General features: G+C 39.2%; 1 protein-coding gene across 1 annotated transcript; it reads left to right on the forward strand.

The window, feature by feature from the left end:
- Window positions 1-954, forward strand: LOC134387644 (olfactory receptor 7A17-like). Its single transcript, XM_063110049.1, has one exon. It carries the CDS (start codon window positions 1-3, stop codon window positions 952-954), a length of 954 nt encoding a protein of 317 aa, XP_062966119.1.
- The last annotated feature ends 11,210 nt before the right edge of the window (window positions 955-12,164 follow it).

Genomic DNA, 12,164 nt, shown 5'->3' on the forward strand with positions numbered 1-12,164 from the left:
ATGGAACCAGAGAATTATACACAAACTTCAGTATTTCTTCTTCTGGGATTTTTTGAGGAACCAGAATTGCAACCCATCCTCTTTGGGCTGTTCCTGTCCATGTACCTCATTACCTTGTTTGGAAACCTGCTCATCATCCTGGCCATCATCTCAGACTCCCACCTGCACACACCCATGTACTTCTTCCTCTCCAACCTGTCCTTTGTGGACATCTGTTTCACTTCCACCACCGTCCCAAAGATGCTGGTGAATATACAGACACAGAGCAAAGTCATAACCTACACAGTCTGCATCACCCAGATGTTCTTTTTCATGCACTTTGTAGTGTTGGATGGCTTGCTCCTGACTGTGATGGCCTATGACCGGTTTGTGGCCATCTGTCACCCCCTACACTACAAAGTCATCATGAGCCCCTGGCTCTGTGTGTTGCTGGTTCTGGTGTCCTGGATGACGAGTGTCCTGCAATCCCTGTTACATACTTTAATGGTGATGCGGCTGTCCTTCTGTACACGCTTGGAAATCCCCCACTTTTTCTGTGAACTCAGTGAGGTGATCCATCTTGCCTGTTCTGACACCTTTCTTAATGATCTGGTGATGTATTTTACGGCAGCACTGCTGGGTGGGGGATCCCTTGCAGGTATTCTTTACTCCTACTCCAAGATAGTTTCCTCCATATGTGGAATTTCAACAGCTCAGGGGAAGTATAAAGCATTTTCCACCTGTGCATCTCACCTCTCAGTTGTCTCCTTATTTTATGGTACAGGCCTAGGAGTGTACCTTGGTTCTGCTGCTGCACACAATTCACACTCAAGCGCTACAGCCTCAGTGATGTACACTGTGGTCACACCCATGCTGAACCCATTCATCTACAGTCTGAGGAATAAAGACATAAAAATGACACTGAAGGATTCTTTGGGAAAGAAACTAAGAAAGAGCCAATTCTCCTGTTGCTAAAGATGTGCACCTCATTGTAGAAATTAAAGCCTCAAAGCCCAAAATTACTCTTATTTAATTAGATCATGGATATATGACTTGCTCCTTTTATTATATCCAGGAATTTCAATTTCTCTGATTTTGATTGCTTTGTAAAATGTACACAATTTTCCTTTATTAAGCTTTCTTCTCTGTCAAATATACAACATCCTTTCCCATCATCATTTTTCTGCTCTTGCAATTTAATTCCCAACATTGGATCAGAAACAATTTGGAAATTCTTATGTGTCTCACACAGTAAAGAATTATACCAGTTTTATGGAATAAACTATACTTATCCACTAAGGCCATTTAGAAAGTTCTATTGTAGAAGAATTTCTGACACCACATCTTCTCACCTTTGTGTCTATCATTCACTTCAATATCACTACCTTGAATTCTCTTTCTGATAATGAAGACTTTAACATACTAGTGTGTTGAATGCCGGTCGTGGGATTTTATGGTCCCATTTCAATCCTGTTCTCTTATTGCTCAGTGTCCACTGTACTTATTCTATTTTCTGGCACATATATTTCAGGCACACTGTCACTTCCATGACATCCTATGGGTCAAGGTGCCTAAAATTTCTAAGTCCAGCCAAGATTGAAAGGTGGAAAAACAGACTCTATTTCTCATCATGAGCAGCTTCACAGTCACATTGCAAAAGACATGAATATGCTGTACCTTCAGTAGTAAGAATAGAAGTTGTGGCAATGTTACTGAAATAGTTTTGTTTGGAATTATGTGCAGTCCCTGTCCACAACTACAAGTTAATATGCTTGGGACTAAAATGGTCTTTAAAAATGTACCAGCTCATGCCTTTGATAGACCAAACTAACAAACAAAAGCTGACCTCAAACTTTTAGAAAATGCTGACAGAGTAGGACCAGGCACGATGTAGGTCAGACCCAGGGAGAAAAGAACAAAAAGCCCCAGGGAGATGGATACACGCTCTGGTTTCCTAGGATACAATACTAGTAGAAGATAAGTTTCTTTTGAATTTGGCTGCCTCACTCATGGACACCAAACTGCTAAGAGAACAATTGATTTAATGAGCATTCATGAGAAATCAACCTCTGAGGCCCCAGAAATAGTAAATAACTCCTCTTACCCCACTTCCCTGCCTCTCAACTGTCACAGAAAGGAGAGAGGTCAACTGGTCCCTTGCAGAGGACTTATGCCTGATGCTGCTCCCATCACCCAGAGAAGAAAGGACCCAGGGAGCTCGTGGTTCAGCAACACCATTGGAGCACCTGGTGTGAGAAACAGGTGTTGAGGCAGGCAGAGCTAAAACCAGAATGAACTTTGGTGCCAAAGTGGTGATAATGTGTTGATGACAGTCCATCCACTCAAAGTACTCTATGCAATCGATTCCTGTGTCCCTCTCAACTTCTCTTCTCTTCAGCTTACTCTCATCTTGCCTTTTCTCTTTTCTGGAACCCAATTCTGAGGATCTCTTACCTTCCTAATAGAAACACACATTCTCTTAGCCTGCAGCATCTCTCAAAGGTTTGTAGCCAATCATCTTAGTCTTTTTCTGTAGTCATTACAACTGCTTCTGTTCTTCTCTATCAAAGATGCTCCTGTAGTCTTTTTTCTAAAATATCTTACTCATGCATTCATTCATTCACTCAAAAAACATTTCTGGAGGTCCATGTAGCAAAAACTTGCAAGCCCATTTCATATATCTTCTGACATGAGTTTACTTCACTTTTCTTTGGCTCCATTTTCACATTTGTAAAATAAGGATAATAATGTTATCCACTCCACAGAACTAATGTTAGGATGTCATTAAAGGAGATCATGTGTAGGAAGTTTTTTAATATGCTCTAATAGCTGGTGGACACCTATTCATGTTAATTATTATCACTGCATTGCTGTATACATTTTATTTGTTAAACCAAAAAACAAGTGATAATGATAATATAATCTAAGGTATATAAAGCATAACACAAGTGTGTGACATACAGAGTTCCATAATAAATTTTAGTTATTATTACTCTCATTGAGTATTTACAAGTCTCTTACCCCTGTTGCAGGGGGTTAATTTTTTTGTTGACATTTGAAATGACCCAGATCTATTTTCTAAGAGACTCAACTGTACATAGGAATGTTATCCTTTTTCCCTTGTACCCACATTTTTGTTAATTTTATCTTTGAATAATTTAAATTTACAGAAAAGTTGCAAAGAGGACAGAGGTCCCATATGAAAATATTTAGAACTAGATAGATGCAATTGTTGCAAAACTTTCTCAATGTACTATATGCCACTGAATGCCACTTTTAAATGGCTACTTTTTTTCTGTATTTGTTTTGTATCAACTATCTTACTTAAATTCTCAGTCACAATAGATCTCAGGCCACCAATTCACCACCTGCAGCCATTATCTGAAAACAATAGTATGTTGACTTTTCAACACTTATGTTTCATATCTTTTTCTTTTTGTTGCATTGATTCGAACTTCTATTGCACTAATAAACAATCAGTGATGAAAACTTAATTTTCTTCTTTAATACTTAAAGGGGAATTCTGCTATAGCTCCTGTGGATTTCTGGAGGTAAGTTTTGCTGTTCATTTAATTTCTTCCTTGGTTATTGATGTGTTATCCTCCATCCTGAATGAAATTTAGACACACATTTTCTCAGAAATAAGCTTATTTTTAAAAATATTAGTGCTTTTTGCATAAAGTTATAAGAAATATCATTTAGGGAAGTCGAGCACTTATCTCTGTGTGCATTAATGTCATTCTTAAATCTAGGTACTAGTATTCTTTCTCTCTTTTATTATCCCTTCCCTTAGACATCTGTCTATTTTTGTCTGTTCATTTGTGTATGCTAAAGAATTAGCTTTGAATTTATTTTTCAGTTCTAGTGTCTTTCTTCTTTTTAGTCCATGTATCTTTTTTCTTTACCTGCTAATTTCTGCTTTAACTAAGTTTGATTTATAAACTTTTTATTAACGATACCTTCATATTTTGAAACTTCTGTTTCTTGAGGATAGACTACATAGGTATTCACTTGCAATTATTGAAAAATATACTAGAAAATGAATCTAAAAATCACCTTTAATGTTATCACTCAAAGTTGATCCCTATTCAAATTTTGGTGTACCTTGTTGAAGATAATTATTCCTGTGCAAATATGTGTGTAATTATAAAAGATCTATATGCTGACTTAATTTCTCCAGCCCGGAGAAGGAGACCAAGGACATTTCAATACCAGTAACTGAAATGTTGTTTCTCTTTCCCCGTGATGGTATTTTGCATTTTTAATTTTCAAAAGACATCATAAATCCCGCATTGAAAAGGGTATCTTCAAGGGAGGACCGCAGCTCCTAGCCAGTCGTGGGGGGTGACCGCCATTTTGCCCCCGGCAGGAGAGGCTGCCTCATTTACAGGCAACTGCTTTGAAGTGTGGAGCAGGAAAAGAACTGTTACTTAGCTGCAAAAGCGAGTCTCGAAACAGGGAACACGGCGCCAGGGCTGCTGTGGATGCAGACAGGATCCCGGAGGCTGGGGCCACGGTAAAGGGAGCCAGCTGCCCTATTCAGGATTCGAGGTTTCAGGCTGGCATTCAAGAAGATTCCTGGGAGTGCCCAAGCCGCGCCGTGACTGAACAGCCCGAGGCGGCAGCGGCCGAGAACGGGGAAGGCAACAAACCAGAGGCAGAGAGTGAGCACCCAACCTGGAACAACCCTGTGAGTGACCCTTGGCCCAGCTCTGTTCGGGGGGCTGATGCCCACATTTCTAGTGCGTGCATCACTGGTTCACTCACTGCAGCAGGGCTGCCTCCATTTTCCCAGGTGCTGGCAGCTCTGCCCAGCTCGGCCATCACTGAGCCTTCCCAATTGTTGGCCCGGCGCGGGGCTTTCCAGAGCCTGTGGGATGGCCTCTCCTACCACTCCCTCTGTGGTTCTCTGGCAGGGCTAGTGGCTTGGGGCTTCCCCAGCCAGTGTCGTGAGGGCAAGGTAGTACGGTGGGCTGACTGTCACTCCACCACACCCTGGACTCTGGCCCCAGGAAACTTCCTGTTACTGGGAGGCAGATACCATCTCTGCGGCCACCAGTTCAGAAAAAAGCCTAACCAATTTCTGGTTGGGAATAGTGTGGTAGGTGAGTTCCCAAGTCCGCTTGAACCTGCCAGAGAGCTGGCTGCAGGGGGCGGTAGATTTGGTCTATGCCGGGGGTATACAAAGGTGAACAAGCCCCGAGAAAGATCTACATAGTGCTACAAAGGCACCCAGAGAGACCGGTCGTCTGTGCCTACCAGAAACCTGGTCGACTTCCTGGGCAAGGCAGTGCCGAGCAGGGTCTTGAAGGCCCAGCTGATAGACGAGGGGTGCAGAACACACACCCCAGCCCAGAACAGTGCACACAGAGTGGGGAGACATGCGGCCAGGGAGGTGGAGGCTTGACAGAAACCACACACCCAGTGGGGTCACCACTGCAAGATCCAACAGACTGGGCCAGAGTACACGGAACAGGGAGAAGTCCTGCACAGGAAGTGAAAGCTCAACAGAGATCACACACCCTGTGGTACATGATCCATCAGCCCAGCAGAGTCCAAGCTGACCTGAAGGTGGCTCCCCGGAGAAGCCAAAGACCCGAGGCAACCACACACACAAGGCACTAGAGGCCAACTGAGCAGTCACGGCGGGAGCCATACGAAATTGGCAACCACAGCAACATCCTAGTTAGTCATTAGTCTCAAACCAGTGGACTGTAAAACCCCCTGCCACAATGAATAAACACCAAAAAAAAGATACCAGAAATACAAAAAATCAAGAAAGTACACCACCAAAAGTTAATAAATCTCAAACTCTAGATCCTATAGAACAAGAAGCCCTTGAAATGACTGACAAGGAATTTCAAGTGATAATTCTAAGGAAACTGAACGAGAAGCAAGAAAACTCAGCTAGACATCATGATGAAATGAGGAAAAGTATACAGGATCTGAAAGAGGAAATGTACAAGGAAATCAATGTCCTGAAAAAAAATGTAGCAGAACTTGCCAAACTGAAGAAGTAATTCAGCAAAATAAAAAACACAACGGAGAGTTTAACCAGCAAGCTTGTCGAAGTGGAAAAGAGAACCTCTGAACTTGAAGATGGGCTGTTTGAAATAACAGAAGCAGACAAAAAGAAAGAAAAAATAATCAAGGACATGGAAGAAAATCTGAGAGAGATATCAGACAAACTTAAGTGCTCAAATATCCGAGTCATGGGTATTCCAGAAGGGGAGGAAAATGGAGATTCCATTGAAAACATACTCAACTAAATAGTGGCAGAAAACTTCCCAGGTATAGGAAAAATCACAGATCTTCAGATCCAGGAAGCTCAACGATCTCCAAACGTATTCAACCCAAAAAGGCCTTCTCCAAGATATGTCATAGTCAAATTGGCAAAACTCAGAGACAAAGAGAGAATCTTAAAAGCTGCAAGAGAGAAGCGTCAAATCACCTATAAGGGAGCCCCAATCAGGCTAACATCAGACTTTTCATCACAAACCCTAAAAGCTAGAAAGGAATGGGATGATATTTTCAAAATACTAAAAGACAATGATTGCCAGCCAAGAATACTCTACCTTGCAAGGCTATCCTTCCGAAATGAAAGGCAAATAGTATATTTCTCAGACAAACAAAAACTGCGGGAGTTCACTACCACATGACCACCCTTACAAGAAATCCTCAAGGGAGTACTGGGTTTGGTTCCTGAAAAATAACTACCACTCTGATAAAAACCCAAGAAAAATCAAAACTCGCTAGTATAATAAAAATGGCATTCATGAAGAGAAAACAGGCGAACAAAAACGCTATCTACAACCTAAGGAACCAACAAACACAGAAACCAAACAGTAAATCAGAAACCAAGGAACAAAAGACACTTAAGACAACCAAACAACCAATAAAATGCTAGGAATAAATCAACACCTTTCAATAACAACTCTTAATGTAAAAGGCTTAAATTACCCAATCAAAAGACACAGACTGGCTGACTGGATCAAAAAGCAGGACCCAACTATATGCTGCCTACAAGAGACCCACCTCACCCATAAAGATTCACACAGACTAAGAGTGAAAGGATGGAAAAAGATTTACCATGCAAACAGAAAAGAAAAACGAGCTGGAGTAGCAATTCTTATATCTGACAAAATAGACTTTAAACTAAAAACCATAAAAAGAGACAATGAGTGACACTACTTAATGATAAAAGGACTGATCCCTCAAGAAGACATAACAATCATAAATATGTAAGCACCCAATGATGGAGCAGCCAGATTTATAAAACAAACTCTATTACACCTAAAGAAGGAAATAGACACTAATACCATAATAGCAGGGGACCTGAACACCACAGTGTCAATATTAGACAGATCATCTAGGCAAAGAATCAGTAGAGAAACACAAGATCTAAACAAAACTCTAGACCAATTGGAATTGGCAGATATCTATAGAACATTCCACCCAACAACCTCAGAATATTCATTCTTCTCATCAGCACATGGATCATTCTCCAGAATAGATCACATATTAGGTCACAAATCAAGTCTCAATAAATTCAAAAAAATTGGAATTATCCCATGTATCTTCTCAGACCACAATGGATTAAAACTAGAAATTCATAACAAATGATACTCTGGAAACTATACAAACACAAGGAAATTAAACAGCAATCTACTTAATGACATATGGGTCCAAGAAGAAATCAAGCAGGAAATCAAAAATTTATTGAAACTAATGAAAACAATGATACATCATACCAAAACCTGTGGGATACTGCAAAAGCAGTATTGAGGGGAAAATTTATTGCATTAAATGCTCACTTCAGAAGAATGGAAAGATGGCAAGTGAACAACCTAACACTTCACCTTAAAGAACTAGAAAAACAAGAGCAATCCAAACATGAAGTTAGCAGATGGAACGAAATCATTAAGATCAGAGCACAAATGAATAAAATTGAAAACCAAAAAAGAATTCAAAAGATCAATGAATCAAAAAGTTGGTTCTTTGAAAAGATAAATAAAATTGACAAATCATTAGCATGGCTAACAAAAAAAGAAGAGAGAAGACTCAAATAACAAAAATTCGAAATGAAAAAGGCGATATTACAACTGATTCATTGGAAATACAAGGAATCATTCGAGACTACTATAAACAACTATGCGCCAACAAATTTGAAAATCTGGAGGAAATGGATAAATTTCTGGACACACACAAGCTCCCAAAACTGAACCGTGAAGATTTAGAAAATTTGAACAGACCAATAACAATAAAGGAGATTGAAGCTGTTATCAGAAGGCTCCCAACAAAGAAAAGCCCAGGACCAGATGGATTCACAGCAGAATTTTACCAAACATTCAAAGAGGAATTGACACCGATTCTTTACAAACTATTCCAAAAGATTGAAACGGACACAAATCTCCCAAACTCATTCTATGAAGCAAACATCATCCTGATACCAAAACCAGGTAAAGATATAACCAAAAAAGAAAACTACAGGCCGATATCCTTGATGAATATAGATGCAAAAATCCTCATGAAAATACTAGCAAACAGAATACAGCAACACATATGTAAAATTATTCATCACGATCAAGTGGGATTCATCCCAGGGATGCAAGGTTGGTTCAACATACGCAAATCAATAAATGTGATACACCATATTAATAAACTCACACACAAGGACCATATGATCATCTCTATAGATGCTGAAAAAGCATTTGATAAAGTTCAGCACTCATTCATGACAAAGACCCTGTATAAGTTAGGTATAGAGGGAAAGTATCTCAACATAATTAAAGCCATATATGCCAAACCCACTTCCAATATCATCCTGAATGGGGAAAAGCAGAAAGCTTTTCCTTTAAGAACAGGAACTAGACAAGGATGCCCACTCTCACCACTCCTATTCAACATAGTGTTGGAAATACTAGCCAGAGCATTCAGAGAAGAGAAGGAAATAAAGGGCATCCAGATAGGAAAACATGAAGTCAAAGTGTCCCTGTTTGCAGATGACATGATCCTATATATCAAACAGCCTAAAACCTCTACAAAAAAACTCTTGGAATTGATAAATGATTTCAGCACAGTAGCAGGATACAAAATCAACACACAAAAATCAGTAGCATTTCTTTTCTCCAATAGTGAACATGCAGAACGAGAAATCAAGAAAGCCTGCCCATTTACAATAGCCACCAAAAAAATAAAATACTTAGGAATTGAGTTAACCAAGGAGGTGAAAAATCTCTATGGTGAGAACTACAAACCACTGCTGAGAGAAATTAGAAAGGATACAAGAAGATGGAAAGATATCCCATGCTCTTGGATTGGAAGAATCAACATAGTGAAAATGTCCATACTACCCAAAGTGATATACAAATTCAATGCAATCCCCATAAAAATTCCAAAGACATTTTTCTCAGAAATGGAAAAAACTATCCAGACATTTATATGGAACAATAAAAGACCACGCATAGACAAAGCAATGCTGAGCAAAAAAAAATAAAGCTGGAGGCATAACACTACCTGACTTTAAGCTATACTACAAAGCTATAATAACCAAAACAGTATGGTACTGGCATAAAAACAGACACACTGACCAATGGAATAGAATAGAGAATGCAGAAATCAACCCACACACTTACTGCCATCTGATCTTTGACAAAGGCACCAAGCCTATTCACTGGGGTAGGGACTGCCTCTTCAGCAAATGGTGCTGGGATAACTGGATATCCATATGCAGGAGAATGAAACTAGATCCATACCTCTCATTGTATACAAAAATCAACACAAAATGGATTAAGGGTTTAAATATACACCCTGAAACAATAAAACTTCTTAAAGAAAACATATGAGAAACACTTCAGGAAATTGGACTGGGTACAGACTTCATGAATATGACCCCAAAAGCACGGGCAACCAAAGGAAAAATAAACAAATGAGATTATATCAAACTAAAAAGCTTCTACACAGCAAAAGAAACAATTAACAGAGTTAAAAGACAACCAACAGAGTGGAAGAAAATATTTGCAAAATATACATCTGACAAAGGATTAATATCCAGAATATATAAGGAACTCAAACAACTTTACAAGAAGAAAACAAGCAACCCAATTAAAAAATGTGCAAAAGAGCTAAGTAGGCATTTCTCTAAGGAAGATATACAAATGGCCAACAGACATATGAAAAAATGTTCAACATCACTCAGCATCCGGGAAATGCAAATCAAAACCACATTGAGATACCATCTAACCCCAGTTAGGATGGCTAAAATCCAAAAGACTCTGAACGATAAATGCTGGAGAGGTTGCGGAGAAAAAGGAACTCTCATACATTGTTGGTGGGAGTGCAAAATGGTGCAGCCTCTATGGAAAATGGTATGGAGGTTCCTCAAACAATTGCAGATAGATCTACCATACGACCCAGCTATCCCACTGTTGGGAATATACCCAGAGGACTGGAAATCATCAAGTCGAAGGTATACCTGTTCCCCAATGTTCATCGCAGCACTCTTTACAATAGCCAAGAGTTGGAACCAGCCCAAATGTCCATCATCAGATGAGTGGATACGGAAAATGTGGTACATCTACACAATGGAATACTACTCAGCTATAAAAACGAATGAAATACTGCCATTTGCAACAACATGGATGGACCTTGAGAGAATTATATTAAGTGAAACAAGTCAGGAACAGAAAGAGAAATACCACATATTCTCACTTATTGGTGGGAGCTAAATATTAATATATTAATTCACACACACACACACACACACACACACACACACAAAACCGGAGTGGGGGGAAGAAGATATAGCAACCACAATTACTTGAAGTTGATACGACAAGCAAACAGAAAGGACATTGTTGGGGGGAAGGGGGGAGGGAGAAGGGAGGGAGGTTTTGGTGATGGGAAGCAATAATCAGCCACAATGTATATCAACAAAATAAAATTTAAAAAAAAAACTAAAACACCCTACGCAACTGAAAATCTGTAACAAATCTGTAGGAGGAATACTTTCTCCTCAATAACCACACTAAAGTAACAGAAGAAGAAACAGTTCCACCAGATGACTAGACATCAACATAAAAGTAATAGAAATGTGAATAAACAAGAGAACATGACACAACCAAAGGAATACAATAATTCTCAAATACCAGAGAACATACAAGAGGAAACACTTGAAGTGTCTAAAAAGAAGTCCCAAGCAACAATCTTTAGGAAACTCACTTTAATTCGAGAATACTCAGTTAGATGACACAATGAAATGAGAAAAACAAGCCAGATCATGAAGGAAGACTTACAAAGGAATAAATACCATTAAAAAGAATGTAACTGAACTCCTGGAACTGAAAGACTCATTCAATGAAATAAAAACTACAATTGAGAGTGTAAACATCAGGCTAGAGTAAGCAGAAGAAAGAATTTCTGATCTGGAAGTCATTGTGAAGAAACCCAAGGGGGAATAAAAGGAAAAAAGAATTTGAAAAAATTTTTAAAAATCTAAGACACCTAGCAGATAAACTTAAGCACACGAATATCTGAAGCATGTGTGTTAAAGAAGGGGAGGAAAAAGTGAAAGGTACTGAAGCACATTCAAGGAAACAATAGTGGAAATTTCCCTGGTATAGCTAGGGATACCAAATTATAGATCAAAGAGGCTGGAAGATCTCCAAACAGATATATTCCAAAAAGGTCCTCTGGGACACATCAAAGTAAAACTGTCAAAAGACAAATAGAAAGAGAAAATGCTAAAAACAGCAAGAGAAAAGTATCAAGTCACCTATAATGGAGTCCCCATCAGAAAAGCAGAAAACTTCTCCGGAGAAACCATACAGGCCAGAAGATAATGGAATGATATGTTCAAAGGACTAAAAGAATGAAAACTGCCAGCCAAGAATACTATACCCAGCACGGTAATCCTTCATAAACAAAGGAGAAAAGGTATATTAAAAACAAACAAAAACTACTGAACTGCATCACAACACGACCACCCCTACAAGAAATCCTCAAGGGAGTCCTGCACCTGGAAGCCAGAAAATGAAAATCATTAGCATGATTATACAGGAAAGACCAAAACCCACTGGTAGAACAAAAATGCAAATGTGAAAGAGGGAAGTTACATCTTACCACTCCCAAAAAACAATAAACATTTAAGTCAAACGATTAAAGGGGAAGAAAGGAAAAATAGGTAT

This window comes from Cynocephalus volans, chromosome 10 (assembly GCF_027409185.1).
Source record: "Cynocephalus volans isolate mCynVol1 chromosome 10, mCynVol1.pri, whole genome shotgun sequence".
In the NCBI taxonomy this organism is placed as follows: domain Eukaryota; kingdom Metazoa; phylum Chordata; class Mammalia; order Dermoptera; family Cynocephalidae; genus Cynocephalus; species Cynocephalus volans.